This window comes from Alexandromys fortis, unplaced genomic scaffold (genome assembly GCF_014885135.2).
Source record: "Alexandromys fortis isolate MF-2015 unplaced genomic scaffold, M_Fortis_MF-2015_v1.1 scaffold_209, whole genome shotgun sequence".
Classification (NCBI taxonomy): domain Eukaryota; kingdom Metazoa; phylum Chordata; class Mammalia; order Rodentia; family Cricetidae; genus Alexandromys; species Alexandromys fortis.
This window is the reverse complement of record NW_026068090.1, coordinates 16,526-42,305: the sequence shown is the minus strand read 5'-3', so window position 1 is coordinate 42,305 and position 25,780 is coordinate 16,526. Positions and strand designations below refer to the sequence as shown.

Genomic DNA, 25,780 nt, shown 5'->3' with positions numbered 1-25,780 from the left:
AATGGTTCTTTTAATTGCTCATGGATTATATAAATAAGGTGCTATTAATATAATTATATATATTATATATATTGTAGTAGAGGATTATAGTAAGTCCCCAGTAAGTGCTACTTCTGAATATAGTGTAGAAATCCCAACTCATAGACTTCTCAAACCTTCACCTTCTTTCCTTGACTTAGTCCCATGTGTCCTGCATCATACCTTGGTCCACCTCTTGCTTCACCTTAGGTATGACAGATACTTTCATTCATTTTTCAATTTCTATCTCAACTAGGCATTTTTGGTGCTTTTCTACTTTAGGGATTCCCTCAAAGCACACAATGAAAATACCAGGGTCAGCTTTTAATAAAATAGGAGTTCTTGGTGAGGCAATTTCCTAGGGCATATTTTAAGAGAGAGCCAAATACCCCTTTGCTGGGAGCCGATTTGAGTGGCTGCCATTACAAGATGGCATTTGACCCCGGCCTCACTTGATACCATAATAAAGGTTGCAGTTCTTCCACCAGAAAACAGGATGAGTTGTTGTGATCTAGCTGCCCACACTCCCCCTGACCGGCAGGGGAACTTCCTTGTGGTCTGTAATTGACAAGGAGGTTTGTTTTCTTTCTGGCCGGTGGGTCTCCAGAGAAGCAGTTAAAGTATCGAAGGTTGCTAGGCAGACTCCCTATATAAGCAGCTACAGCTCAGAGCTCGTTCCCCTTGCTTCCTGCTCTCCCTTTAACCAAGAGGCTCCAATAAAGCGTGATTTGGGAAGAATCCTCGTCTGGTGGCTGTTCTTTCTTGCTGGTCAGGGAGTTCGCCACACCCCTTATCCATAGTAGTGACGTCAGTAATAGCTAGATGGAATATTCTGCCTCCAGGATCACTCTGTTTGCTCTCTCTTCTTGTTTTCTAGAACAGTATCTGATTCTACTTTGCTGGAGTCTGTGTTTCAAATTGTTCTTTGCATTCCCAGCTCAATACATCAAGTATTTCTTCTGTAAGACACTGCCTCCTGTTTATGTGATTTTCATAGACTTGTAGATTTTGCTGAAGACCACAGCTATAGACGACCAGAGCACGCCTGTAGTCATACAAAGCCAGATTTATTCGCTTGTGGTAGGTAGCTAAGGGGAACATATCAGTGTTCCAAAAGGAGAGAAGTGATTGTGTTTACAGTGTGTGGGTTCTTATGTGTTACTCATATGGAGCTTTTAAAGGCAGAGGTTGTTTGGTGGTCTCATCCTTAGACTATGCTAGTCCATGCACTTAAAGTCTGGTAACACACGAATGGAAGGAACTGGATTTACAAAATTTTGAGCTTAGATCAAGATGCCTATTAAAAATTAGGCAGAGACAGTTAATTTCCTTTATATTTCACATGCTAACATTTTTTTTTAATGGTTTTGCTTTCAATTTATGGCTTTCCCTTCACAGTTTAACTGTCCGCAGGAACAGTTTCCCTCTGTATAAGCTTTACAGGTCTCTGTCAGGTAAGATTCTCTAGATGGGGCTGGAGGGACGGTTCAGCAGTCAAGTGCACTGGGTCCTTTTCCAGAGGACTGGGATTTAATAACTCATATCCACACGTGTCTTAGCTGTAACTCCTCTCCTGGGGGATCAGACTTCTTCTGGTCTCCAAGGACATTGAATATACTTGATACATAGACATATATGAAGGCAAAATATCCACACACATAAAGGAAAAAACCTTCAGAGATTATAATGGGTGAATAAATAAGGAGAGACTCACAGACATAGACATAATGAAAAGACAGAATGGGATTTATATGAGGGAACTGACTTGTGTGATTATGGGGCTTGTCGACCCAAAATCTGCAGGGTGGGCTTCTAGATTGGAAGTCTGAGGAGACAACGTCACAGTTCAGGCCCTAAGCTACCTATGCTGCAGAGTTCTTTCTCGCCCAGGGGAGGTCAGTCTTTGCTCTATTCAGCCCTTATCTAATTGAGTCAGGCTTCTCCACATTGCAGAGGGCAGCCCTTTTCTTTTTTCAGAGTCCACTGATTTGAATGTCAATATCACTCAGAAACACACCATCGTGAAGATACCCAGAAAAATGTATGTCCAAATATCTGGAGGTCCCTTCCCAGTCAAGTGGATGGAAAATGTTCGTCCCCACAGTGTCAAATGACTTCCCCTTCTCCACAAATCACCATTTTATTATTCTAATCAGGAAGGCCTTGCTAAACTAACACACGATATTCATAGAAATAACAACAAAGTTCTCTTGGAAGTTTTTGTTTCTGCCTTTTGGCCTTAGAAATGAAACTAATTACAAAGTTATAGGCAGGAAACAATTGTAAAGACAGTACATAACTTACCAAGGGTGTGCTGCCCTGCTGTTGGCTCCTCTCTAGGGTATCTGACAGCTATGAGCACAGCTATCAGCCTTTGAGAGTTCTGAAAGGCTGTAACATGGGTCTGTTGTAAACACAGCAAACTGTTGAGTTGTGGTCTTTTGGTATTTCAGATCCAATATCCTCTCTTTGCAGCTATTTTTAAAAATAATATATTTCCTTTAACCTAACATACCCAAACACTTTTTTACTACTTTAATGATATATAATTGACAATAAAATATTTTGCAGCAATTTAAATGATTTTTTTTATTGCGGCAGATGCCTATTACAGAAATTTCACCATTTTAAACATTAAGTGTACTCTGAATATATTAATATTATTCTGTAGGTATCATTACTATTTCTATAACCTTTTCATCATTCCATTCTCTGTGAAGGGAATATTGTACATGAAATAAGTTCATTCAACATCTTTACAGTTGTGCAAGCCATACCTGGCAGGCCCTTTGCGCTGATGACAAAGAAGACTAGGGGATCTCTCATATCTCCCAACATTACTTTATAGGGTTATATAAACATAAAAACAGTAGAAATAACACTGAACATTTTAATATAAATTATTATGTCATTTGACACCTAAGTCAAGACTCAGACACTAACACATATTACCCATTCAAAAGATCTGACAGATGCAGAACATAATACAAAGAAGACAAAAATCAAAGGTATGTAAGAGACTAAACGATTGAAAGTTCCTTTCATCTGAGGAGAAGCAGGCTACTCTGCCACAAAGAGCCGTTTGTTGTTCTCAAATAGGGCAGGACTAATGACTCAGCTCAAACACAAGGACATCCATGTTAGCGCACAGCAGAGAGAAAACAGGACTTGTAATGGGCAGAGGAAATGGATGGCAGATGTTAAACAGGAAGCAATATAACATGGTAGTAAAACAAATGTATTCAGTTATCAAATTTAATTTAAGATCTTGGCACAGCACATACAAGAAAGTTTTTTGCTCATTAAAGCCTCTATCATATGTTGTGATGGGCAAGAATGGTACCTGCTTTGGAAAAAGGATGAGATTAAAGACAGGCTGAAAACCACGTATCATGGGGCCTGGAACATGTTAAACTGTCATGACACAGTTATAAGCATTGCTCTTTGGGACTTGGCTGTGTTCCTGCGTAGTGAATAACAAGCTTGAAGTGAATGAGGCAAGCCTTGCTTACCATACTGTCGGCTTCATGGTCTACATTCTAGCCAATACACATAACAACTAAGCAATAGCTTCATGACAAATAGAGGAGGAAGCAAACAAACTCATTAGTAATTTGAACATATTTCATCCAAGTCACAAGCCTGATCAGTTAGTTTTAAATCACAAATCCTAGTTGCCTTATTTAATATTACCCACACTTCTCATTTTAGAGCAGAGTTCTTGAACCACATAATGTTCATTGATAGAGATTATTTCACGTTATATCCACGATGAAGATAAACCATACTTAGTTCACTATCCCATCCAGGGAAAAGCACTAATGTGCTTATGGGTGACTGGAATTAAGCAGGTATGATGAAATCACTATATTAAGCTATCGAGGACAAGGGTGATAAAATGGTAAGGGTCACGTGTTTCCTCCAGCTTCAATGTCCTTGTCACAGCTGATCTTAAACATAGCCAGCACTCGAGTTCTGATCTGCTTGGTCTTAGCACCGTAGATGATGGGATTAATCACAGGAGGCAGCAACAGGTAGACATCCCCCATGAGAACATGCACAATGGGGTCTAGGCTGTTTCCAAAACGGTGTATCACTGATAGGCCAATGAGTGGTACATAGAAAGCCAGAACCACACCAATGTGTGATACACAGGTCCCAAATGCCTTAGCTCGCTCCGACTTGGAAGGCAGTTGCAGAACTGTTCGTATAATCAGAAAGTAAGACAAGGAGATGAACATGACGTCTACACCCATGACGAGCAGAATGGCAGTTAGACCATAGACTACATTGGGCAGTGTGTCTGTATAGGCCAACTTCATCACATCCTGATGGACACAATAGGAATGCGAGAGCACATTGGAGTGACAGAAGGCCAGCCGCTTGATCAGCAGTGGGAGCGGGAAGAAGAATAGAGATCCCCGGACCAGTGCCACCATGCCGATTTGAACTGTCACTGTATTGTTGAGCACAGCAGCATGACGCAGTGGGTGGCAGATGGCCACGTAGCGGTCAAAGGCCATGGCCAGCAGAATGGTAGATTCAACTGCCGAGAGAGCATGAATGAAGAACATCTGGGCAAGACAGGCATCAAAAGTAATCTCCCGGGAGTCAAACCAAAAGAGGGCGAGGATCTTGGGCATGGTGGATGTGGACAGAGCCAGATCGATAGCGGCCAGCATGCAGAGAAAAAGGTACATGGGTGCATGCAGACTCCGCTCCGTCCTCACGATGAACACCACGATGCAGTTTCCAAACAGTGCCACGGCATACATGGAAAGCAGGGGGAAGCCAAACCAAAAGTGAGCTCCCTCCAGTCCTGGGATTCCTATTAGCACGAAGGTGGCATGTGTGAAGTTGCAGGAGCTCATCGCTGACACCAAGTGGGGAGGTCACAGTGACAGCCTGCAAGGGCAGGGAGCAGAGTCAGGGAGTTCCCTGGAACGTAGTGCATGCTAGCCCTCTCTCCCTTCTCCCTCTACCTCCAACCACACCCCAGCTCTCTTCCAAAGGAGGACATGTGAACACTCAAAATTCACTTGTTCCTCACTATCCCTAAGGCACACTTAAAATTTCCAAATAAAGCTTTGGTAGAAAAATATTTTCCCCCATAATGTGACTAGGCACCCCCATTTCATAAAATTACCGTAGTAACTCTCTTTTCCGCTCTCTCTTCCTGTCTCTTCCCTGCTGCCCACCCTCCTTTGCTTTCCTCCATCTTTATTTCTACTTTCTCCCTTCACCATTTTCCTTCTCTCTCCCCTTCTCTCTTTACATTTATTGATTCAGATTTCAGAAATATTTACTTGAATGATCTGTTAAGCACAATGCCATTAGTGAGACACATATCTGAGAGTCATCCCTTTTGATCTCCACAAGGCTTGCTTGGGATAGGAGACGGATAAGTAATAAATCCATTAGAGCATTGTGATAAAGCTAGTGTAAGAGATTCATGGACGGCAGGGATGAGAAAGACAGAGCAATCTTCCTCGAAATGATGCTCTCTAAATTTCAGTCCTAAAGCGTGAGCAGAATTAAGTAGTCAGAAGAGACAATAAAGGCTCTTCCAAGGTAGGGTGAATCGAAAATATTCTTCAAATAAAAAGGAAAAAGAAAAGAAAAAGAAACATATTTGGATTTATAAAACAAAGATACTAGCTCCCTGTAACCATCTCTGTGCAGATGGAGGTGCTGGCAAGATCTATCACCTCCAGCGGATCCTAGCTACTAGACATGTTCCCGGCCAGCAGCCAGGATCTGTATGCCTGGAAGTCACCACCAAGGGTATTTTCTTTTGTCCCAAAGAGAACTTGGGGGGTAAGCCCTGATTTGGGGAGCAGTATTACTGATTTTTTATGATATTCTGAGGAATTTTCTTGGGATCTGTGCCAATAAGCCATTCATGTCAAGGGAGGACTTTCTTCTCTTCTCTCTTCTCTCTCTCTCTCTCTCTCTCTCTCTCTCTCTCTCTCTCTCTCTCTCTCTCTCTCTCTCTCTCTCTTTTTTCCTGGAGCTCGGTGTTGCTTTGTTTCAACCCCATACCCCACCCAATCAGCTAAGCACTCACATCAATCTCTTTCTCTGTCAAGCTCCCTAATGTTCTGTATTTAGAGCTGGTTAACTTCAGCAGTTGGGGGCTTGGCTATGGGAGTCGGGGCCTTTGATGCTTAGAAGTAAATGATGCAGGTGTCTTTGTTGACAGTGTCCAGGGTACCCTGATTAATTTGTTTATCTCTCCCAGGATTCTTTCTCCTTTCTGACTAAGGTCTTTAATACAGTTTGGCTTTTCTTCTCTTTATTCAACTTCTCCTTAATGGAGAGAGCTTAGAGAGAACTGATGCTTTAATCATAATTAAACAAGAACCAAGACATTTTAAGCTGGAATCTCCCTGTCTTGAAAGAGCAAAGAAAACAGATTAAGGATTCAAAGGTTATAAAACCCATATCGCTGATTTTGATTTTCTCCATTCTTAGTGTTTGTGCAAGTAAAGGAACAGCTTCTCAATATCGAATTCTAAACCCTGCTACTTAATACTGTCAAAGACAATCTCACTCTTCAGCGAGATGCAAAATAAGATCAAAAGAGTAAGATGAATGTCCCAACAAGAGCTGTGAGCCCAGCCTGAGCTCAACACACACCAGTAATCCCTCACAGGGCTACAAAGTAGTACATATGCCACTCTGCCTGGGGAGTTGCACCCCAAGTGGCCTCTCTGGCTTATCAAAGTCTCAGACTGTGACCTCTGACAATTTCCCTGTCCTGATTCACCTAGATCTCTGTCAAAACACCCACCCCGTTGCCACACCCCCCTTCTGGTGTGGAACAGTCCTGTGTGTTTTTATTTCTATCTTGGATCCAACCATCTGTTTTTGTATTTATCGCAAACAGCTTGTGGGAGAGAATGCAAGTGTCCCAACAAACGACTCTGTGTGGTGGAGGGCAAAACAAAACAACCTTCCCTGGAGGGAGACCGTTTTACTTGACCATTGTACCCAAGAGAAATGGGACAAATGAGAAAAGAAGGTAGGTTGGAGGTGTACCAAGAGGCAAAAGTCACGTTTCACATTCTCAATGGCTTCTGCTTATTTAAAGATCTCTCTCATCCAGAGGTGCCTACTTTCCTAATCCACTCCTCTGTATAGCATCTGTCCAGCCATGTGGTGCTTAAAGCCCAGAAGTAGTGCCTGTCCCATTTTGTGTTATTTTAAAGGAGGTAACACTATTTTTCTAGGCTACATAACCTTAAAAAGTCTACAAAGCACTAATATAAACAGTAAAATCGCAAGGTTATAGCATTAATAGCAGTCTACAAAGCTCAATATTTCCATACAATATATTGAAGTATCAGAAATTGATCTTCCAAAAACCTTTTATTCACAACAGCATCAACAATAATGAATTTAACCAAAACTAGTAGAAAATTTAAATACTGCGATTTACAAACTATTCCTGAGATAATTTAAACATAGTATCTAACACACGGAAAGACTGTTCATGGATTAGAACACAAAACTGTATTGAGTACAGCTTTTCTCTAGGATGATACGCAGATTTATTCTAATCGCTATTGAGGTTTCTCTAGGCTGTTTGAACAACGGTTTTTAAAGTTAGCATGCAAAGTGAAAGGTTTACCATGGCATTTTCATGGAAATGTGGGATTGTACATTGTTCTTATTCAGTTCCTCTCCACCCTCTTCCTTGTCCCCATTACACCCTCAAATATTTCCCCCCTCTGCTTCGTGCTACATGGACTGCATAACCCTCTTCCCTCCTTCTTATCCCTCCTTATTTTAAATCTCCTTCCTCTCCTCTGACAGTTTCTTTCTATTCTCTACATACACAGACACACACAAACACAGACACACACACACAGACACTGAGAGAAAGAGAGAGAGAGAGAGAGAGAGAGAGAGAGAGAGAGAGAGAGAGAGAGAGGAGAGATTCTGCCTATGACAGCAAAAGTATTTGTCATTCTGAGTCTAGTTTAATTTGCTTGACAGAATGATCTCCAGTTCTATCCATTTTTCTACAAATGTCATTACTTCATTCCTTATGGTTGAGCATGATTCTGTTATATGTCACCTGCTTTCCAGGAGAACATCAGCTAAGGCACTGGGCTTGTCTTGTGATGAAGTATGAGGGGTCTTCAAGGTGTCTCAAAGCGGCTGGATCCTCGGGCGGCCACTCCCGGCAAGCCAGCACTCACCTGAGAATGGGACAGTTCTACTCAAGGAGGCAGCTGGATCTGGCTCTCTCTTTCAGGAGCATGTCTCTTTAAGTGCTACTCGGTAGTCAGGGAGCAGGCTGTGGGAATACCAGCTGATGCTCTAGGGGTCTGGCAGACGGTGGAGTACAAGGCTCAAGTCCACTCATCTCGTGTGCTGCTCTCACAGGCTTCCCACTTGTCCTGTCTAGGGAAATAATCTCAAAGGGCCAAGGTCTCTGTCACCATTCCCACAATGACATATGTGAGTCTCTTGACAACAAACACGTGTTCCCACTCCTCCGAGATGATCTAATTTCCACAGTCAGTCACAAGGTTAGAGTTTCCTCATTATCTGATTTGCTAGACACAGCAGGCAAAGTGTAGGAATAGTCACGATCCTTAACTGTTGGAGTGCACGTTGGCCTTAAAAACCATGCAGGTACATTAAAATGTAGTTCTATAACTCAAAGTAGGAAAACTCTCGTCTGCGTCTCTTGCAGTTTAATCATAGCCCCTGATATAATGAAGTCACTTCTTTTTATACCTGTGCTGTGGGCAAAGATGGCTCATTGGTCTATATCATATACTGATAACGTTAGATGGAGAATCTCATGTATTATTTATTTATTCACATTAAACCAGTGTTTGCCAAGAGCCTGTAATTTCATAAGCAAAATTGAGAAAATTTCCAGGGTTATGAAGTACATTTTTTGATTAGATTGGCTGAAATTAAATTAAATTAACATATAAACTAAATAGAATGCTAGATGATCATAAGGAGAAAAAAATGAAGAGGATAAAGAACATGTTAATATCAGGAGGAGGGCTTTAAACCTCTGGTGAAGCTGCTGGATGGAAGAGGTACTTAGAGAAGTGAGGGATACACGCATGAAAATATCTGGGGAAGATTGTTTCAGACAAAGGATCAGAGATGGTAAATAAATTTCCCAAGGAATAAGTATGCCCAGCACCTAAGAACAGACAGGCAGTGTACTCCAGTGGAGAGAAGGGGGGAGGGCAGCATGAAGGGAGAGTCACAGAACTGCCCATAGAGGGAATTGTAGCACCCAACAGTCAATTTATGTTCTTCCCTTGGATCTCAGTGAGTTGAGGGTTCTTACACAAAGTCAGACATAACCCTACAAACTAGTCCTCTCTACTTGTCTCCTCTACATGAATTTGTTTTTATTGATCCATTAGTGTTCATTCTGGCCTTTCTTTCACTGTTTCTTTTCAGTGACTTCATACTTCAGGCCTTTTAAATTTAGCTAAAGCAACACATTCATCAAGAAGCTGCATCTCTGGGTTTAATGACCTTGGTTTATGGCTAGACTCCACAAACGAGTGAGTACATACAATGTTCATCTTTTTGGTTCTGGGTTATCACACTCAGGATAGTGTTTTCTATTTCCATCCATTTGCATGCAAAATTCAAGATGTCATTTTTTTTTTACCGCTGAGTAGTACTCTAATATGTATATATTCCACACTTTCTTCATCCATTCTTCCATTGAAGGACATCTAGGTTGTTTCCAGGTTCTGGCTATTACAAATAATGCTGCTATGAACGTAGTTGAACAAATGCTTTTGTAGTATGATTGGGCATCTCTTGGGTATATTACCAAGAGTGGTATCGCTGGATCCTGAGGTAGGTTGATTTCCAATTTCTTGAGAAACCGCCACACTGATTTCCAAAGTGGTTGCACAAGTTTGCATTCCCACCAGCAATGGATGAGTGTACCCCTTTCTCCACAACCTCTCCAGCAAAGGCTATCATTGGTGTTTTTGATTTTAGCCATTCTGACAGGTGTAAGATGGTATCTCAAAGTTGTTTTGATTTGCATTTCCCTGATCGCTAAAGAAGTTGAACATGACCTTAAGTGTCTCTTGGCCATTTGGACTTCTGTTGAGAATTCTCTGTTCAGTTCAGTGCCCCATTTTTTAAGCCCATAGTTCACAAGCCCAGCGAAGCCAAATAACAAGGTGAACCCAAGGAAAATCATATATAGATCCTTCTGGAAATTGGAAGCAAACAAGATTGCAGGGCAAAAGCTGTGAGCATGGGGGTGGGGGAAGGGGTGGGAGTGAGTTTGGGGGAAGAGGAGGGGGAAAAGGGAAGGGAGAAGGGAAGGACTGGCAAGAGCTTGGGGGAGTGAGAAAGTGGAGATGAGGGAAGGACAGATATAGGAGCAGGGAAGAAGATACCTACAATAAGGGAGCCATTTTAGGGTTGGCAAGAGCCTTGGATCTAGAGGGGATCCCAGGTGTCCACAGGATGTCCCTAGCTAGGTCCTTGGGCAGCAGAGGAGAGGGTGCCTGAACTGTCCTTGTCCCACTATTACACTGATGATTATCTTGAATATGATTATCACCATAGAATCTTTGTCCAGTGACAGATGGAGACCCTCATCAGAGCAACGGACTGAGCTCCCAAGGTCCAGTTGAAAGGCAGAAGGAGGGAGAAGATGAACAATGAAGTCAGGACCACGAGGGGTTGGTCCACCAATCGAGGCAGTGTGCCTGTTCTAATGGGAGCTCACCACATCCAGCTGGACCGGATCTGAATGAACATGTGATCAAACTGGTCTCTGTGATTGTGGCTGAAAATAGGGGCTAACTGAGAAGCCATTGATAAAGGCACTGGGACTTGTGTTTATGGCATGTTCTGGCTTTTTGGGACCCTAGTCTATATGGATGTACAGCTCCCTAGGCCTGGATGTAGGGAGGAAGGCCTTCGACTTCCCACAGGGCAGGGTTCCCGACCCTCTCTCAAGCAGGCTGGAGAGGGAGGAGGAGGTGTGGGTGAGCGGGAGCGAATTTGGAGGAGGGAAGGAAGTGTAAATAATTGAATGGAAAAAAAGGCGGCATCTCTAAGCACTCTGGTATTTCTTCTCTGGTGCCATGTGCCCTCTTTCATATCCATATGGTATGTCTCTGATTGATGTTTATCTTGCCCTGTCTCCTATTCCTTCTAGGTTTGCCTTAGATCAGTCTTATCTTGTATGTCACTCTAAAAACAGAAACATAATTATTGTCTTTAAGTCTCAAGGCTTATTATACCCCTATATCCATGAATGTGGTCATTCTCTTATTGTGTAAAAGCATGTTCTCTCAATACTGGTTTTATGTAGACTCTATATTGAGCTTTAAGGAAAAGAGATAAATATGATCATGTCACTGCCCTAAAATGCTAAAATAATATCTACACATTCTTGACATAATATAGAATAATAGTAAATATCAGTGATTTTTCATGAGGACTTGAATCGGGACATTCATTAATCAAGGTGTGTCCAAGAAAGAGCTTTTTTAAAAATTCAATTTAATGTGTATGGGTATTTGTCTGCATGTGTGTCTTTGTGCCTTGTGTCTGCAGACCACAGAAGAAAATATCAGGTCTCTCTGGAACGAGAGTTACAGATGGTTGTAAGCTGCCATGTGGGTGCTGGGAATTACACACTAATCCTTTGGAGGACATCCAGTGCTCTTACCTGTTGGGCCACCTCTCCATCCCCCAGAGGTAAAGCATAGAAGGACACAGAATTCGCTAAGTAGAATGGTGTTTATGGAGCAATATAAAAAGAAAATAAATTGAGAGGGTAAATAGATGTGAGTTAATGTAAGCTGTGAACTCAAGGCTTCATTTTTATGGTTCATATCAAGGACATCTTAATTACATATGTGTATTAAATTGCACTTATAGAAGTTGTTTGAAGGATGCATTTCAGGAAGATAAGATTAGATGTGTGTATGAACTTAAACTTAAGATGTATACTTTTTCTTCATTGCCCGTAGTTAATTCCCCAACCCATCTTGTTCAGTTTTTCTTCTAAATATAATACCCATATCACTGTTTTAGGAAATGTCTCTGACTCACAATGGAGAACCAACTTGGCCAGAGCATAACATTTGCTCTGTGAATTTCCTATGCTCAGTGTCAAGTTGCCCATTTATAATCATAGACGCTTAGAGTTTTTAGGGTTGTCTACAGGTTAGTGTGTAGATGTAAGCTGAGAGGAGTATCTTCAGAAGTGTCATAAAAATCCTAGCATCTGACTCTTAAAATTGAGATTCCTTCTTATTTATCCCCATAAAAAGTTAGTTAAATAGAATAAACAGACTTGGATGGAGTTGGGAGAAGGACTGGAATAGAGGCTCAAACAGGGAGGTGGTCATGGGAGGGAATACAGGGAAAGATGGCTAGAATTATGGGGCATTTGTGGAAACCTAACATGGCAGAAACTTCCTAAAATATATACATATATGAAGGTGATCTAAATGAAATTGCCAAATAATCGGGAAGACAAAGTCACATCTGGCCACAATTAATAAAATAATAAAGGAAAAATATTTAATTTTTTGAGATTAAAATGTAATTACATAATTTCTCTCTTATTTCTCTCTTCAAACTATCCCATGCACCCCTTCTGGCTCTCTTTCAAATGCATAGCCCCCTTTTTATTATTTGTTACATATTTATATGCATATTATATATATATATGTTATATTCCTAAATGCATAAATCCAAACAGCTCAGTCTCTACTCTGTTACTTGTTATGTATATTTTCAGGGCTTATTATTTGGCATTGGCTAACCAATTGGTGTGTTCTTCTCCAATTCTCTCTCTTTCTCTCTCTTTCTCTCTCTTTCTCTCTCTCTCTCTCTCTCTCTCTCTCTCTCTCTCTCTCTCTCTATCTCAGACGGGGTTTCTCTGTGTAGCCCTGGCTGTCCTGGAACTTGCTCTGTAGACCAGGTTGATCTTGAACTGAGAGATCCATCTGTCTCTGCCTCCTGAGTGCTGGGATTAAAGGCCTGTGCCATCTTTGTTTCTTTTTCAATTTTAAGACTGAATATTGCCCTCTTTCACTCCCAGCTAAAGTCACTCCTACCCTGTCTGTCATTGCTCTCCAAGTATCACACCTTATGCAGTGAAGTAAGCAAAATCCAACATTTAAACCAAAACACCTTTCTGGATTTTTCTGTAGTTATTTTGAACTTTTATCTTGGCTTCATTATAGGTTAGGACCTATGAGGAGCATGATCCATGAGGTTCAGAGAACAGAATAAGATGGGAACAAACAGAAATTGTTTGTTTATTAAAAATATTAATCATCCATGTAAACGTCTCCTTAATTTTATTTTTTTGCTTTTAACTCATGTTAATTGAGGAATATACAAAGGAAGTTTTATGTTGGAGAGAGAGAGAAATAAGGCTGATGGAAATTAGGGCAAGGTGATGCTAAGCCAAATGATCAAAGGAGACTTCTTGCATAGCATCCTTCAAAAGAGAAGTTTCATGAATAAATATTATGGGAACTATGAGAAGACTGTTATGATCTTGTATGCTACCCAAATTCTTATACTTCTTTTAAGATCTTATGCATTTGTTCATCAGTTCAACTGAGGTTAAAAGGCAGTATGGAACCAGGCATGGTGGCACACACCTATAATTATAGTTGTAGTGTAGTGTCACCATGGGAATTTTGTGAAACTATTTTAAAACCAAACCAAACCAAAACAACCATCAAGAAAGAAAATCTAAAGATACAAGGAGCCAGACACTATTAATAGAAGTGTAAAAACAGAACAGCAGTAGATAAAATGCGGTTCCTGGTCTTGAGAAGGGTTCCTGATGTGGAAAGAACAATTACAATAGAATCTAAAGAGGCTCACCACGAGAAATAAGCAGAAGGTGGTGATGGTGCATCTGGGTGGAATGCAAGGGGTCTGGGATCCTCCAAATAAGTGACCTCTATTCTAAGAGGGAGAGTGATGGTAGTGAATACTACTGTAGGTGGAGATAGCAGCTTGTGCAAAGGCTTGAAGTGACAGAGGAAAATAAGAATAGAGGAAATGTAACTTTCTTGTGGGCTTGGAGTACTGTACAGTAGATAAAGGGTTTTTAAGAGATAAAGGGAGACAGGACGCTCAGAGAGAAACAAATTCTTTATCCTCAAAAACCTTATCTTGTGATGGGGAAACAAGCAAAACAAAACAAAACAAAACACCTCCCCTCTCTAGTATATAATAGGTTGGGTGTTGAAAGTGCCAGGAATTTAAAAAAGGCAGGTACTAGGCGTGGTGGTGCATGTCTTTAATCTTAGCACTTAGGAGGCACAGGCAGAGACAGGCAGATCTCTGTGAGTTCGAGGCCAGCTTGGTCTACAAGTGATGTGGAATTCCCCTCCATATGCTGTGAATACCATTGGTTAATAGGGAAGCTGGCTTGACCTGATAGGGTAGAGCAGAGCTAGGCAGGGAAAACTAAACTGAATGCTAGGTGAAAGAAAGGCAAAGTCAGAAAGAAGCCATGTAGCCCCACCGGAGACAGATGCTGGAACTTTACCCAGTAAGCCACAGCCTTGTGGTGATACACAGATAAATGGAGATGGGTTAATTTAAGATATGAGTTAGCCAGGAATGATTAAGCTCTTGGCCAAACAGTATTGCAAATAATATGGTTTCCTGTGTGATTATTTCAGGGCTGAGCAGCCAGAAACAAATAATTGGCTTCTAACAACAAATTGGTGCACCAACGTGGCCAACTAAAATACACTTAAAACCTGAGAGAGCTTCGAAAGGAATTGTAGACACAAAAGAACAGAGTTTATCACAGTTTCTTGGTAGCCACATTTTTTTTTCTAGATGGGTTTGAGGTGAGCAAGGGCTCCATGGCTACTTTAGGAGAGGTGCACTAAAAACTGCATGGCTTCTTTAAAAAACAAAAACTGTGGCTTCCTGGTTTGCCAGCACAGATGGCTCTGACTCCTTTTTGGGACATCTGGCTACAGAGCATTTAAATAGGCTTTGTAAGCAATGTGTTACAAACTGCTTGATGGCTCAATATACAGCTGCTGCATATTTGAAACTGGGGCAGTGTGCATGGCTTGCAGAGTCAGTGAACAGACTTCCACCATGTTGGACTGTCTGGAGCAAGCAGGGAGGACTGTATATACCCTAGCAACATAGCAGTTTAGATTCTTAAGAAGCACTTAGCATTTTAAGAAGCCTTCTGGTCAGAAAATAATTACAGATATGCAATAAAGACAAATCCAGATGGAAAAGACCTCTAAATGAGTCACAGTGTTGAATAACTGTACATAGGCTTGGAAGAAAAAAGAAAAAAGTATAGATAGTTATAAAAGAAAGTAAATAAACAAAGTCTTTAAAAGATAGAGTACAGACAATCATAAATTAAAGGAGTGAAGATAATAAATATTAAGAAGTAATAGAGTAAAAAAAGCCATGTAAAGGTGAGATATACACAGAGAGTCTGGTTTATGTATACTATTGTGTTTTCTTTGAATTTTTTGACTATAAAGGAGCTAAATAACCAGCATATATACTTTAAAGGTATCTTGACTTTAGAATTTAAGTCTAAGGATATGTTGCTTTGAAAAAGAGGTTCTTCTTTTGTTTCCACAGAGGATGAGAACCAGTGGAATCCTTCCAGACTAATGTGGTTTGATAGTCCAAGACCCTCTGAGAGGTTACTTTGAACACCACCCCCCCAAAAGAAAATACTTTGCCTAACAAAAAGCGAAAAGTTTGGTGAGAACTATGCCCATATTCCCAAATATTGTCTATAAATGTTTGTTTATATTTAAAGGGGGATATGATATAGAGATTTGCATTGGTATGGATCTTCATTTATTGATACAAATTTAAGGTCAATTTTTTAATATTCTGTATATGTATTTCTGATCTTGATTAAGGTATGGTGTTTGTCCAACTCATTAAACAATGTAATGTATATTTAAGAAGTATAGGTTAATAGATAATCATTTATAATAGTCAAGCTTGTAGTCATGTTACTTAGATTTTCTAGATGTATAGATATATATTTCAGTTAGATAGATATTCTTCAAATCTTTCAGAGGTTTTCAGAATATGGAATTTAAAATGTTTTAATAACTTAGGACTTTTCATGACAATGAGACACATTTGCTCCTGGCAGCACCAGGAGCTTCAAGAGGAAGATGGTCATCGAATATGCTCCTCATGGAGTTTGTTAGTCATTTGGGCAAGAAACTGCTCTTGCCTGGACTGCTTGATGGTATGCTGTGTGAAGTGAACATGCAGGACCCACAGAGAAATGACTGATGAACTTGCCTAAAGGTGAGACTGTCCTTCAGGCTTCCTGCTTCATGAAAGAGTCTGTCAGACATTCTGCAGGATACAAAAGAAAGTGACTGACAAACTGCCAATACAGGTGGAACTGTCTTTGAAATTTCCTGCTTCATGGAAAAGTCTGCTGGACACTATGGGCCTGTAGGCTAAAGATGGATGCCCCAATGTCACAGAAGAACTTTGGGTGACTGTCCAGGCAGCCAGATGTCTCTATCAATTTTAGAGTTTTGGAAGCTGCTTACAATGAACTTCAGGTTTATTTAGGTAATATTATATCCTTCTAGAGTCTTTGATGGAGTTGAAGAATTTATAGTTGTAGTTATAGTTTTCCTTAGTTATAATAAAGCCTCACTTCCCTTCTTCCTAGCATTCTGTTCTGTCTTCCCTGCATACCTATGTTCTGACCTATCAGGCCAAGCAGTTTTCTTTATTAATTAACCAATGAAAGCAACAGATAGATAGAAGATCCACCTATATCAAGATAAAGTAGATATAAATGTTGCAACTGTAATTCTAGCTTGATACCTGTTTTGTTATATGTAATTTGTGGTAAAGATAAAGCCTTCCTTTTTATTTAAACAGAAAAGAGGAGGTGATGTGTGATTCTCCTTGTATGCTGTGAATGCCATTAGTTAATAAAAAAAAAACTGGTTTGGCCTGATAGGGTAGAACAGAGCTAGGCAGGGAAAGCTAAACTGAATGCTGGGAGAAAGAAAGGCAAAATCAGAAAAAGACAGATGCCGAAACTTTACCCAGTAAGCCACAGCCTTGTAGAGATACACAGATTAATGGAAATGTGTTAATTTAAGATATGAGTTAGCCAGGAACACACTTAAGCTATTGGCCAAACCACATTGCAAATAATATGGTTTCTGTGTGATTATTTCAGGGCAGAGCAGCTGGAAACAAACAAGCAGCCTTTGACAACATACAAGGGCTAGTTCCAGGACAGACTACACAAGCCAAAAACCAAAACCAAACCAAATCAAACCAAACCAAACAAACAAACAAAAAACAACAGAAAAAAAAAGAAAAAGAAAAACCAGGCAGGTGAGGATGGAGGTTAATGCTGTCAGGAAATGAGGGAAAGAAGTATTACTGTTATGATTATTATCCTTATAATGTTTGGAGTCCTGAAGTAGGGCATACTGGGTAGGGTCCTGCATGAAGAGAGGATGTAAGTCAGCAATTGATCTCTGAGAGAAGAACACTACAGGCAGAAAGTGGTGAGTATGAATTATAATGCTGGAGTGTGCCTGATGATATAAGAAACTATCTGGAGGCTAATACAGGATTGCTAGGTGAATCAAAGGGCATTTGGGGATGGAGCTGGAATAGTGGTGGAGACTCAGCACAAGTAGAGGTCTTTCCACACCACTGCAATCACTCACCCCCATAGGTCAGACAGGAGCCCATGAGACTGTGCTAAACAGGAACTCGTAAGATCTGCCATGAGTCCTAGAATAAGTACTCTTAACTGTAAAATGCATGAAGGAAGATTCTCCAGAAAGCCATTTCCAGATGAATTCAGGTTCAAGTTGATAGCTGGAATCCTCAGGATAGCTGTGGAAACAAAGTCAAGTGGTTGGATTCTGAATTTGTTGACAAACAATTAAGTGTGGAACAGGAGTAACAGCAAGGCAGGAGAGTTCATGGAAAGGGTTTCATCTTAGAGATCTGGGAAACAGAGTTTCTGGTTATGGAAGCCTGTAGACAGGCCTGCATTTTTATTGATGGGACTAGTAGGGCTACTTAAGATGATTGTGAGACAAATTAAATGATTGTGCTGCAAACATTGATACATTTAATGTCATAAGAGGATATGAAATGACGAGAAAAAGAAGCACAATAGGAAGAAGATGCCTGAGAACAAAGTTCTGGGATATTTCAACACATTTAAGTCAAGACTAAATTGAGAGAAAGGGAGTAGTAGGCTGTAAAGTCTCAGTGCTAGGTGTAGTATTTCTCGTCTAGTTGTTGGCATGGGGCCTCCCAGAAAACTCAGACACTGCAGACTGCTTTCATTGCTCCTAGTTGCCCACCAGAACAATGGTGGGACACTATTTCGGAAGACACCACATGCTTTAGTGGCAGGACTTGGAGAAATAAAGCTGGTGTTGACCTGGAAGCTCCCCCTGCTGTCTGGCTCTCATAGTGCCAGAACGTACTATCAAGGATACTAGAAAGCAAAAGTCATTGATAGTCTTACCCTGCTACGAACACCACAAGTTCCAATTATGATAGAATTGGGAAGGTATATTCATGGATGAAACTGTGGTAAAATATTTTGGGGGTGACTAACTGCTTAATGATCTGGTTTAAAGTTCGATCTACAAGATTTATTTGTCTGGTGTAAATCTGGCCAAGACCTCATAGTTTGAGAGATCATAGACCCTAGGATCAACTTACGACTATTAGCTTGTAAATGGACATCGTGTTAAACTACCTTCTAAATACACATCTCTATACACATAGGCAGTCTCAATCTTCACCAGAGAAGTTTCTCTGAACAGTGGACGGCAGATAGTTAGAAAATACTACCTACTTTTCTACAAGGGGATGATTTAATATGAAATTAATAACAAATTTTAACTGCTACAATAAAATAAGAATAAAAGTGCTGTTGATAAAGGGGCAAGGAAAAACTTGAGATATAGGCTATCTATTGTTCTTGCTTCCTATTTATAAATCAGTATCTTGTCATCTGTGAAATAAGGGGTTAAAGTAGCTGACGCTCTAGATGTATTCTAGCATTGACTGACAATGTGGCCTGAAACAAGCCATCTAGCTCTAGTCTTTTGTGATTCTATATTCCTTTAGAGTGGAGAACTTTTATCAAAGCTTTACGTATCTGCTTGGTCCTCACACTGTAGATGATGGGGTTCATGACAGGAGGGATCAGCAGGTAGGTGTTAGCAATCATGGTATGAACATAGGGTGGGGCTCATTTTGCAAATCTGTGGACAAAGGACAAATTGATCAGTGGAATATAGAATAGAGCTACGGCTCCAATATGGGAGATACACGTGCTGAAGGCTTTCTTCCTCTCCTCTGGGGAAGCAATGCTGAGGACAGTTCTAATGATCAGGACATAGGAAAGGAGGATGAAGACAGAGTCCACTCCAGCAGTGGAGATCAGGGCAGTGAGCCCAAGTGCACTGTTGACCCTGGTGTCTGTGCATGAGAGCTTCATGACATCGGGGTGGAAGCAGTAGGAGTGGCGGAGCACATGGCTGCTGCAGAAGGTTAGTCTCTTAAGAAGTGCAACCATTGGTGTCAGCATCACTGTTCCTCTGATGACAATTGCCACCCCAATTTGAGCTATTCTGAAATCAGTTAAGACAGTGGCATACCTAAGGGGGTTGGAGATGGCCACATAGCGATCAAAAGCCATGGCCAGCAGCACTGAGGACTCCATGACAGTGAAGAACTTAATGAAGAACATCTGTGACAAGCAGGCTTTGAAGCTGATCTCCCTGGCATTGAACCAGAATATCCCCAGCATGGTGGCCAGAGTGGATATGGACAGTCCGAGGTCAGCGGTGGACAACATAGAGAGGAAATAATACATGGGCTCGTGGAGGCTGGGCTGAGTGATAATGGCAAAGAGAATCAGGCTGTTCCCTGAGAGGGCAGTTGTGTAGAGAAAGCAGAAGGGGATGGAGATCCAGGTGTGGTAGGCTTCCAGCCCAGGCACACCAGTGAGCAGGAAAATGATGGAAGAAGATGAGGTGTTCTGGAGAGTTGACATGCTAGGTTGAAAGTACAGACAGGTCTGAAGCAGGTCTTTGTGTGTTCTATTCATAAATAATTTTTTCCAACATTTATTTGACCAAGCGTGAACATCTATACAATATATGAAAACAGGGATGACACCTTTAAATTGATAAAAATTTGTATGATTTCAACTATTACAGCCACATTTTTCTATTTTTGGAAAAATTGTCTCAGTCCACAGGTCATTTTCTGCTAGCTGCATTTGGACTGTGTGATCTATCTTCCAGCTGGAGACAACACAGGTCACGTGTACCCACTTAGTATAACACCTTACCATATTCAGCTACTTCTGATCTAAATGTTTTAAATGACTAATTCTCCACATTAAATTCTCTGCATTTGTGGAAACATACTGCTTGGGAGATATAATGAAATGTTTCTGTCTCGTTTTGTAGAGGAAGATGAATCTTTATTGAAAATATCATATTTTCTTCTTCCTCAGAGTAGAAAACTTAGACAGGAAGGTGGGCATGCATGAACTGAGAATGGGGTTTAAGGAAAAACATTAAGGCTATGGTTGGATATGGCTCAAGGGAAGTAGTCAGTTTTGGGCAGGGTCCTTGGTGGAAAAGAAAGTCACTAGGTGACAGACAGCAAGCATAGGATGCGAAAGGGCACAGAAGGATGACTAAATGTGTCCAGAACACACACACACACACACACACACACACACACACACACACACACACACACGTTCTACTTTTAGGGTCATCCTAGGGAACCTTACTAAAATAAATTGCAAAAATAATTGAAATTACTGGAATATTAGGGAGAAAGGAAAAAAAGTTAATTGAACTGAATTGAGTATATCTTGAGACTCTAACATTTTAGTCATGAATGCCCTTATGGGAGTGATGAAATTATTATCAGAAATGTATGATCATCATAATGAAAAGACTTAAGAGTTGACGCTGATGTACTATATACTTCTAAATAGATGCAAAAAGATATTTTAACTATTGTAACCACCCCTAAATGATAGCAACTTGAGGTGGTAGATATACTAATTAATTTGATTTGATTAGTCTTGAATGTATACATTTAGGAAAACACTACATTGTATTCTATAAATATCCACAACCATTGTTTGTCTTTTAAAAGAGAATCGTTCAAGAATCCAAACAAGAATTTTAAACATCAAAGAGAGGTAAGAAAGGCAGAAGAGGATTATCAGAATGTGATAATGCAGTTGGTTTGTAGAACAGAAGAAAGACTAAGGAAAAAGCAGTGACAATTTCCTGCGTATTGTCTACATTTAGACAAAGAGTGCTAAGATTGTTAGAATGCATAGGGATATGTTTTCAAGTGAGACTTTTTTCCAGAGTTCTGTGTTAAAAGCTGAAGAATACCACAGCATCTTCCCTTTAATAGTTTGCAGCGAGTGAGGGAGAAACATCCTCCAGGTTTACAGTAACTCCAATATCTAGCTGCACAACACTGAACAACAGGAATGGCTTTGGAAGGTGGAGGGTCGCCATGGGTACCTGATGAATCTGGCAACCATGCCTTGTGTAATGACTGATTGATTTGTTGTTGCCGTCACTGAGTTCCAGAAAGTTTTACAAATGATGTCTTAAAAAATAAACTACTATAAGAACAATTTGCTGAATTCTTAACTTGTTCATTAATAATTTAACTTATTCATGGTGAATTTTCATACTTCGTGATAATTTCTTTCTTCTCTTTGTTGATGAAAGATGATAAAACAAAACAAACTCTACAGTATAGTTTGGCCTGATCCATATTTTCTCTGGCAGCAGAGAACTCAAATTCCCTGCTTTCAGCTGGGCTTTTGACACTCTCAAACCAGAATTTCTTATCATTTCTTTTCATCCAAGCTAGACCCAGACAGGACCTCACATTCCTTTTTAGAGCCATGAATTCTTTATAAGCAGTTGACTGTCTACCATAAATCTTTAGGTCAGCTCAACAGTAGACAGATATAGGGTACTCACAGAGTCTTGTTAGTTACTAAGACATTAAGTGAGTCTGAAATGATTTTATGTCTGAAGAAATCAAAGGAAGTTGTCATAGACTTTAGACTCCACTCTTAAAGTTTGAAGACATCCTCTTTAATAAGAGTCCAGTGACTCTCATCAACAATAAAAATGCAATGATTTTGAGTATGAATGATATATCAGATTCTGTATAGGCGTATAGGTATGGTGAGAACCACAGAGCCATAGACAAAGATATGGGCTCTACTAACTGCAGAGTGCCCTAAGGTAGGGGAGGCTTAAGAGATAAAGCTGAGAAAGCTCAGGGTGGCAGCCCCCAGTATCTGTGTTGGCATGTGCGAATGCACCTGTGTTAAGTGTTGAGAAATTAATTCTAGGGAATATCAACCAAGTAGATGAATTGCACCTAAACTTTTCATGAGTAGATGTGAGTTTACAAGAGTGAAAACAGGGTAAGTGTGCTCTTGCCAGAGAGAACATATGAGAAGTGATAAAAGTCATAGATAGTTATAAGAAAAATCACACAAAAGGGCTCTTAGCGTGAGTCTGGGCACAGAGGAGGAAAAGGAGTGGACGAGAGCATAAGAATCTGAGTTTCTTGGAAAGGATGAAGTGTTAGATTTTGTGTCACAAAGCATCAAGAGCCAGGCATTTCCAAATATTTTATGAATAAGCAAACAAGCTGTTCTCCATCTCTTCTAATTCAAATCCAACAGGATTCCTTTCCTTCTTTAGCATTTTGCTGGACATCATTGATTCCTTTTCACAAGTTCCACCCAAGTCAATAACGAAAGCTTTGCACGCTTTCGTGCTGGTGTTTCCGGAATACACGTCTCCACTAGGACCCTTTCCCACCTGCCATTCTAGCCCGCAGTGCTTAGATGGGAGAGGGATCAGTCACAAACCCCGATTTCTTTCAGTTTCCTGTTGTACAGTTTATAACAAGCAAAGAAAAAGAGTCTGAAGAACAATCTGCTTTTGTTTATTTTTCCTTCACCCTTGGTAACAAGCATGATATTCACCCCACTGAGAACTCCCAGAAAAGCCTTCCTCTCTAACTGGTGAATTTCTAAATATTCTGTATAAATTCCAGACAAGCTTTTCTCCTTAACTCAAAATTTGATTATCTCTTCCTTTATGCTTTCTCTTTCAATTGTTTCATTGATAGTTACTCTGAATAATTACCCCCTCCACCATCAATCAGAAAATATTGTTCTCTGCCTTATTAACTGTGGTGTTATAGAAAGCTCGACTTTCCCTATCCTCTCTTGCAGTCCATATCCTCCTCTTGAGATGATCTAGTTATGACCATGGTTTTGAACAACACACATCGATCTGACTCATAAATCTGCTCTCTGATGATAGCATCTCCTAACTCTGTATTCCAGAAGTTAACAGAATCATGGAAGGGTTGATCATGAAGGCAACAGTGAAATGTGAAACAGAGGAGGAGGGCAGTCTGTGTTTTAAAGGAACCCAAGCCACAGTTGGAGAACAAACAAAAGCTCTCTGCTTCCAGTGATAATAAAAAGTGAATAAAATACAGGTTTCTGAGCGATATCATCTCATTCCTCAGACACTACAACAGAACTCATTTCCTTCCCCATTCCAGACCTGGCTCTTCCCAGTTTCTTTCATTATCTGCAAGTGGTATTAGGGTATAGTAATCCTCTTATTAAATTTACCACCGCTCACCCTTGTCTTGTATCTCTGTCTTGTTCTATTAAAATATTCATTGGTTGTTTTTTTCATTATTGACTCTAGTTCTCCAATGCCTGGGATGATAGACAACCGTACTTGAGGTTATATTTTAACGCATATTTTTGTTACATTAAAAATCCACCTACCTCACATTAGAGAATAACAAGCCACTAAATGTTCCTGACATTATTCTTTAACTTTATTTTTTTCTCTCACCAAGAGAAGATTTTACCATGTAACCCATAGCTAGCCTCTAATTCAAGATGCTACTGCCTTGGCCTCTTAAGCAATGAGATTACAAGTATTCATCCTCATTTCGGTGCCCCATCCTGCTCAGATCTGTCAGACTCACCTTCTCCAATCACACAGCTTCATTCATTCCCGCGTGAACTTTCCTATTTAGACAAAGTTCTTTTTTGCTGCGGTATTGAGAGCTGTAGCCTGTCTGCCTCTAGCTGCTGATTTAGACCGTGTGGCACCATCCGTGTTCTCCAGGCTGTTGCTGATGGTTTATAACGTGTGGTGGGCCAGGGCTGGATCTCTGCTAAGAAATACTAGTTTGGAAGTCTTGTACAGCAATGCAAATTATTCATGCTGATATGTCATATGTATTAGGTCAGCAAGTATTATTGTGCTCTAGCCAACAGTTCTTATTGTATCAACATGTAACAGGTATGAATGGATTTATTTTAAAGACACTTTTCTTGATGAAAATAATAAAAACAATTATGAGAGAGGTTATGAAACATTTTCAGACTCACATACACTTGGTGAGTAGCATAGGCAGTATTCTGAACCCAGTTATCTTTAATTCCAATATTCATACTCTCAAAAAAAGCTTATTTCACTGAAACCTAAAAGCTACGTAAACTTCCTTTAATACAGTTTACTCGTCTCTAGAGATGGGTAAGTAATGGAGCTCTGGTGTGCAAAAACTGCTCACAACAGGTATTTCACTTTTATTTTAAATTACATTAGATTTATTCATTTACATTTTTGAGACAGGCTTTCATGTATCACAGGCTGACTCTGAGATTAGTATGCATCTCAGAGCTTCCATCCTCTTATCTCCACCTCCCAAGTGCTTGTATTGCAGACATTTATCACTATGATCAGCTACACACTTTTACTTTTTCATGAGTCATTGGACTTAGAAGTGAGTTTAACTGATCATGACAAATGCCTCAGAACAATAATTAAGGCTTTTGACTAAAGCCAGGTCATCCAGGCCCCTAGAAGGCAGAACAAAGCGCTCATTCTCTGCAGGCTTCCTGGGAGCCTGTAATTCAAAATAATTCTGTCCTCTACAGTCCTCTCTCCCATGATCTTATCTCTTCTGAACACCACAGTGCAACTGTTCCCCACTGCTAAGACAGCACAGCAGACCCAGAGGCAGGAGCGTCACTGAACAAAGTTTTACTTACAGAGCCCATCCAACAGCGATGATTCCTTCTCAGGGTAACTCAGAAGGTGGAGGGAGCCTCAGATTCCAGGGCAGGGCTGAGCTTCTGTTGAGTGTCACCCAGCTCCTTTGGAGATGAGCACAGAGTGCAGGAACCAGTTCCCTGTGGCAGAGCTAATTTACTGTGCCTCCAGGGTGTGGATGCTCCCAGAGGACTTCAGTAGCCTGCCACAAGCTTTTTATATCTCGTCCAGAATGTGATTATGGCTGCATGCTTTACGGGCTGATGTGAAGTTTTGTACTTGTGATATTTCATTGAGAGTTTTTTAAAAGCAGCTTTCTCAAGATATAGTACATATACTATAAAATTGACCCATTTATAGTGTATTATTCAATTGTTCTTAGAACAATCACAGAATTATGCAGTAAACATCATCACAATCCAATATAGGAAAATTTCAACACCTCAAAAATGCTATAACCATTAGCAAGCCTTGATTAAAAAATACAATATGATATGCTTAAAAACATCTCTTGTTATGAGTATAAGTTATAGTTCCCTGTATAATGTCTGAACCCCTTAGGA

The 25,780-nt window shown here is 40.3% G+C and overlaps 2 protein-coding genes across 3 annotated transcripts; both read right to left on the bottom strand.

Moving 5' to 3' along the window:
• Window positions 1-2,737: 2,737 nt before the first annotated feature.
• LOC126488855 (olfactory receptor 51E2) lies at window positions 2,738-25,313 on the bottom strand. 2 transcript variants are annotated; one of them, XM_050122623.1, is made up of 2 exons: window positions 25,217-25,313; window positions 2,738-4,923 (listed from the first exon to the last, which is right to left on the bottom strand). In XM_050122623.1, exon 2 carries the CDS (start codon window positions 4,887-4,889, stop codon window positions 3,927-3,929), a length of 963 nt encoding a protein of 320 aa, XP_049978580.1. In that variant the 5' UTR covers window positions 4,890-4,923; window positions 25,217-25,313; the 3' UTR covers window positions 2,738-3,926. The 2 variants fall into 2 exon arrangements, with proteins under 2 accessions (XP_049978580.1, XP_049978582.1); XM_050122625.1 differs by lacking the exon at window positions 25,217-25,313 and adding an exon at window positions 17,748-17,840.
• On the bottom strand, window positions 19,163-20,107 carry LOC126488856 (olfactory receptor 51F2-like). The gene is given in 1 exon segment (XM_050122626.1): window positions 19,163-20,107. A coding segment is annotated over 1 exon segment (945 nt).
• Window positions 25,314-25,780: the final 467 nt, after the last annotated feature.

Coding starts and splice junctions, on each gene's coding strand:
- LOC126488855 (XM_050122623.1), bottom strand. CDS start 4,889: ATGAGCTCCTGCAACTTCACACATGCCACCTTCGTGCTAATAGGAATC.